The 5,110-nt window shown below is 41.1% G+C and overlaps 1 protein-coding gene across 2 annotated transcripts in view; it reads left to right on the forward strand.

The window, feature by feature from the left end:
* tspan5a (tetraspanin 5a) overlaps positions 1–4,852 on the forward strand; it is a 13,155-nt gene extending 8,303 nt beyond the window's left edge. The window contains exons 6-11 of one of the 2 annotated variants that reach the window (XM_068587519.1): positions 120–167; positions 725–841; positions 924–985; positions 1,364–1,479; positions 2,914–2,954; positions 3,052–4,852. In XM_068587519.1, the coding sequence (XP_068443620.1) occupies positions 120–167; positions 725–841; positions 924–985; positions 1,364–1,436 (300 nt within the window). In that variant the 3' untranslated portion in view covers positions 1,437–1,479; positions 2,914–2,954; positions 3,052–4,852. The remainder of the gene's footprint in view (positions 1–119; positions 168–724; positions 842–923; positions 986–1,363; positions 1,480–2,913; positions 2,955–3,051) is intronic. The other variant, XM_068587520.1, reaches the window with a different exon arrangement.
* Positions 4,853–5,110: the final 258 nt, after the last annotated feature.

The raw sequence follows: 5,110 nt of genomic DNA on the forward strand, positions 1-5,110 counted from the left end.
TGACTTCCTTTTATGCATTCTCATCTGATCACATCTTTTTTTGAATATAAATGTGTCATTTGCTGCTAAACATCAGTGTTGTCATGGAGACAGTTTAATGCTTTGTCTTCTGTCTTCAGGAGGATGTAATCAACACTCAGTGTGGATACGACATTCGAGCAAAACCAGTGAGTAACTCACTCACTTTCACGCTTTTCTCACGACCATTTTGATTTTATTCAGTTAGAAAATGTTATATTTAATTTCTTCTCAATTCAATATTGTATTTATTTAGTCCTGGTTATAATGCAAACAAAGATTTTGAGGGCAGGTCAAAGGTGGATGAAATCGGCAAGCATGCTTAGTTTTACTTGCTGTTGAAGGCCAAGTTGCAAAAACTATTCAAATTAATGAGTGGGAAAATCCCTGATTTGACAAATAATACATTTAATTACATATTAATTTTAGAACTATTATCTCCAAAAATATTTCTCACAGGAAGACTACCAGCCTGATCATTTCTTTTTTGTGACACTGAAACCAAAGGAGGCCTCCAGTCTTTGTGCTCATCAAACACATAGTGATCCATGTCTTAATGAAACTGATATCTTTTCATTGAAGGTTTTTTTTTCATCATTTAAATTTTTTATTTGGACATTTCAAATGACAGATTTTTAAAAAAAAGTTTGTTTAAACCTTTGGAAGAGAAAATGTGACGCTGATGACAGGCAGTTGTGTTGAGCAGGACTCAGAGCAGAAGGACTACATCAACGTGAAGGGCTGCGTGCCGCAGTTTGAAAAGTGGCTGCAGGACAACCTCACCCTGGTGGCCGGCATCTTCATTGGAGTTGCACTGCTGCAGGCCAGTTCCTCGCACATGTTCACCCGGAAGGAGCAACACCCTGCCGCGCTCCATCTCACCCTTTTTCTGCTTTCACCCACAGATCTTTGGGATTTGTCTGGCCCAAAACCTAGTGAGTGACATCGAGGCTGTGCGAGCGAGCTGGTGAGAAAATGACCTTTTAAACTTTAATACTTCAGTTTAGAATCTGGTGTGTCCTCATACAGACAGCGGCCTTCCTGAGCATCATCAGAAAAAAAGGGGTTGAGATTCCATGAAAGACACAAGATACCTTTTATACTCCATTGCCAGCTCTTTCCCTCACTGTCTGTATGAGGATCACCTTCCTTCACTTGCCCCCATTTGTTTCTCCTGTTTTCATTCCACAAAAGACCCATGTTGTACTTGAACTATGGCTACATTCAAGATCTTTGAATTTGAAATAAATTGTCATTCCCTAACTCAAACATTGTGAAGATATTTTACTGAGCTTCACCTTCATGTCAAAACTCACCTCACTCTTCCTCCTCCATGCTCCGTCAGGGTGCCCCCCTCCCCCTCCATGGGTCCAATCCCACCACACTCCAGCAAGAAAGCATCGGCTTACTACTCTTGACTCACGTCTGCGCACGCACACACTGCATGTGTGTTTGTAGCCGGTGGGTGTGATGGATTCAGTTGTTGCGTGCTTTGCTGGGTTTGGATGGTTGATGTTCGTTTGGTTTTGTTCCCTTTAAGGGCACATCTGTAAACAGCTGCTGGTGTTCATTCTACTCTTACAGTGCACTGTGGAGGCCAGAGAGAGCCACTGGACTCATTCTGTAATATTCAGGGTTTTAATTATATCCATTGAGTTTTTCATGCAGTAAAATTTGTAAAAAGTACTGCTTCTGTCCCGGGGTCGCCAAAATCAACACACCATTAAAGTTCCTCGTAGCAGCTTTCATGTTGCGTTAGCAGTGTTCCACCACATTATGAGGTGCAACCCGGAGAGCATTTATCCTCATGATCACCGTAAAACAGCTGTTAGATGTTTACAACATTTGGCCAAACAAAGCGTTGTTACTTTGTTAGAATGACTCCACATGAAGTCTCCTCTGATCTCCATTTGGCATTTCCTGTCATTTCACTGTGTGGCTGTGTTTGCTAGTTAGTTAGCATTTGGTTCCCATCCAAAGTAATTTTTCATAAGTAAATAGTAGTTTAGTTACCCCGTAAGTTCAGAGTTCTTCAGAAGCACTGACTGTGTGCTGCTGCTGACGCCCCATCACAGAAAACATCATGAAACTCTTCTTTTCCCCCCAAAACCACATTAATCTACAATCTCACTCGTCTGGAGTAGCATTAGTAGAAATCCTGTTGGCGATTAATACGTTCAAACAAAGCCGTAAACACTTTTTGAAGACCAGTTTCAGACATACTGGATTTAATTTGCGTTTCTTGACCCGTTCTAAAGATGGCAATGCTCAGAATTTAGGCACAGATCCGATTCTGTGGAATTAAGGCACGTTCATATTATAAACAGAAGCAACCGTCACAAACGACTCCTCCTCCACCACCTCCATTGTGAGTGTGGGTTGTTGATGCGGCTTTGGGAACTTTGATCATCTGACCTGTTGCTGTGGAAGCCAATAGAAATATTTCTGAATTGCCAGAAGTGTAAAATAACAAACCGACTACACATCGCCACCAGATGAGGAGAAACATTTACAAGATCAGCATGCATACTGCTGCAACATTAGCATTGTAGCTGATGTGGCAGCGGACATTTTGGTGCAGAATGTCAGATTCCAACACATCTCCAGTTGTTGTTGGGAAACCTAGTTTGATAATTCCCAGTGACTGCATGTCAATGACCTTCCTTCGTGTTCCTGCTGATAGTTGGGTGCTTCTAATATGCCTTGGAGTCATGTGAATTTCACAACAGTTTCATCTTTCTGTGTGGCCTTCTCTTCCGCTGGAGGACATGCTTCCATTCATCCTCTCTCTCGCTCTCTGCAGCCTTTGAGTTTAGAGCGCTGATCCCAACCTGCCGCACTGCTTTCTGTTCACAAGCTCTCTGATGAATTAACTATCAATATGCTCTTCTCTAGTTTCTTTACCTGATGCTGACGCAGCATTTCAATTCTAACAGGTAATCCTTTTAATTATTTATTTTTTGCTGAAAAAGTAAGCTGGTAATTGGCTGCATACAAATGTAAAATAATGTTGATTGGACTTTGTGTTGTCAGCTCGGGGCCTTTGACTCGCCGTCCTGCGAGCACATGGCTGGGAGCCTTCAGAGCGCCTCGCCGAAGTCCTGTACCTGTTTTTCTTCACCGAACCAGCACCTTTTTTCCGAGGCACCACTACGTAAACGCTCTGTATATAACACTGAGTTGTAGAGGAGGCTTAAACACGCACTACATGCAGGTCGCTCAGCTTTGCCAGCGACTCGTAGAGAGTAGGAGTTTTGATACATCTTTTTGATAATAGATTGGTATTTTTCACTGTGGAAATGTCGCTCACTGCTAACCCCATCATGCAGGACTGTGACATTGTTGTGTTCCAGGAACCGAAGCTAGTTCTACTGCTCACTCTCTGGCTCTGGTGGGCAAAGTAACAGAATGTCGCTTTTTTTTCTCTTCTCACAATAACACTTAAAGGATTTTGGGTGACAGTAGATTTCATCCACCGTCAAGATATATTTCACAATTTCAACAATCTGGTCGCATCATGTCTCAACATTTCTTTGATTCTGGCAAAGTTGTTGGAAAGCAGCTTGCATTTAAAATGCAAACGTTGGCTTTTTTTGTGTTGATGGGTATTTGTTTTCCATCCATGTCAACAATGATACAAAACATTGAATAATACACCGTCTGTATGGTGCAATGGTTATTGTTTTTTAGTAGTATTCTTTCTCCATAGCACCCATGAACGTATCCTTTCCATCCACAGTCCTCGCTGGAGTAACGACCCTTTCCAGAATTCAATGCTGAAGCTGAAATTAGTCTTTAAAAAGGGCAAGTGTGTAGGATTTAGGATGTATTGGCAGACATGGAATTAACCGTTTCCATTAGTGCATTACCACCTAAAAACTAAAAATGTCTGTTTAGGGTTAAAAAAAAAAAATCAAACTAATCTTTTCAATGAAAAACATGTCAAAACTATATTTATATTTCTCAAAGTAAGAATTCGAAAAAGTCCAGTTTTGGCATCTGTACTAAAACTAGCACGAGCCCAGGCAGCCCGGTCCTACTATCACATTACATCCTCTTTAAAATTGGTATGAATCTTAAATCTGTCCTGCCAGTTATAGTTAAGCCCTTATTTCACACCTTTTTTTAAAAAACATTTTGGATTGTGTTTTAAACATTTTGAAGGTCTGATCCACATGTTTAGTTGTAACCCCACCGTCATTTAATTTAATATGTTGGTGAGAAGCGGGAGAAGGTGATGTTCACCATATTCAGTATTGTCTTAAACATCTCTGCCCTTACTTAAATGAAAACACAACCTGGCATCTCCAGTGGTCATCCTTCACTGCCTATATATTGATGCTCACCTGATCAGTCCACTGTTGAATGAACAGAATTGAAAACAGAATTATGAAATGGAAAGTGTTCGGCTGTTGATTTCCCGCCATTTCCCCCCCCCCGATGGTTTAAAGCAATTATTTGCTTGAAGCATGCATCACATTTGTTTTGCCAAGTATTTGCAGCATTTTTTTTCCAGTGAAGTATGTTCAGATGGATATTGTGGAGCTCGTACACTGACTATGTGGAAGTGTTCAGCAACAAGGGATTAGTAGTATTTCCGATTGTGCACTTGGTCAGAACTTTACCGGTAGTTCTGCTGGTGGACAGCTGGCATCCATTCCTACTGAAGCAGTCCTGCCGTCTCGGCCGCTCACACATCACAGATTAGATGATCACATGAAATCCCACAAACACTGTCATGTAACTACCTCCTCTAATGTCCTTGTCTTATGTCCTGTTGAAATTGGACTGATTTTAATATCAATTAAAGTGACAAATAAATAAAAACTGCATACTTGAGTCTCTAAAGTAGTGATTTTTTTTTGGTGCCGATTGTTGCAGAGAGCTTACTGATTTGTTTGTTTGTGCATTGCAATCCCACACGTCATCCGTTTTTGGTGTCTGTCGCTGCTGATAGAAACTAATCTGAAATGGGTCTATTTCAAACGACTGCACGGATTTCCGTCAGGTGGAAAGTCCTTTTGAAGTATAAAACTTCTTGTTTGTTCATGAGGTGCAACACAAAGCAGTCCTTTCAGACAACAGACTGAGC

The sequence above is a fragment of the Clinocottus analis genome, unplaced genomic scaffold (genome assembly GCF_023055335.1).
Source record: "Clinocottus analis isolate CAN_PGR_092001 unplaced genomic scaffold, fCliAna1.0.p SCAF_21, whole genome shotgun sequence".
In the NCBI taxonomy this organism is placed as follows: domain Eukaryota; kingdom Metazoa; phylum Chordata; class Actinopteri; order Perciformes; family Cottidae; genus Clinocottus; species Clinocottus analis.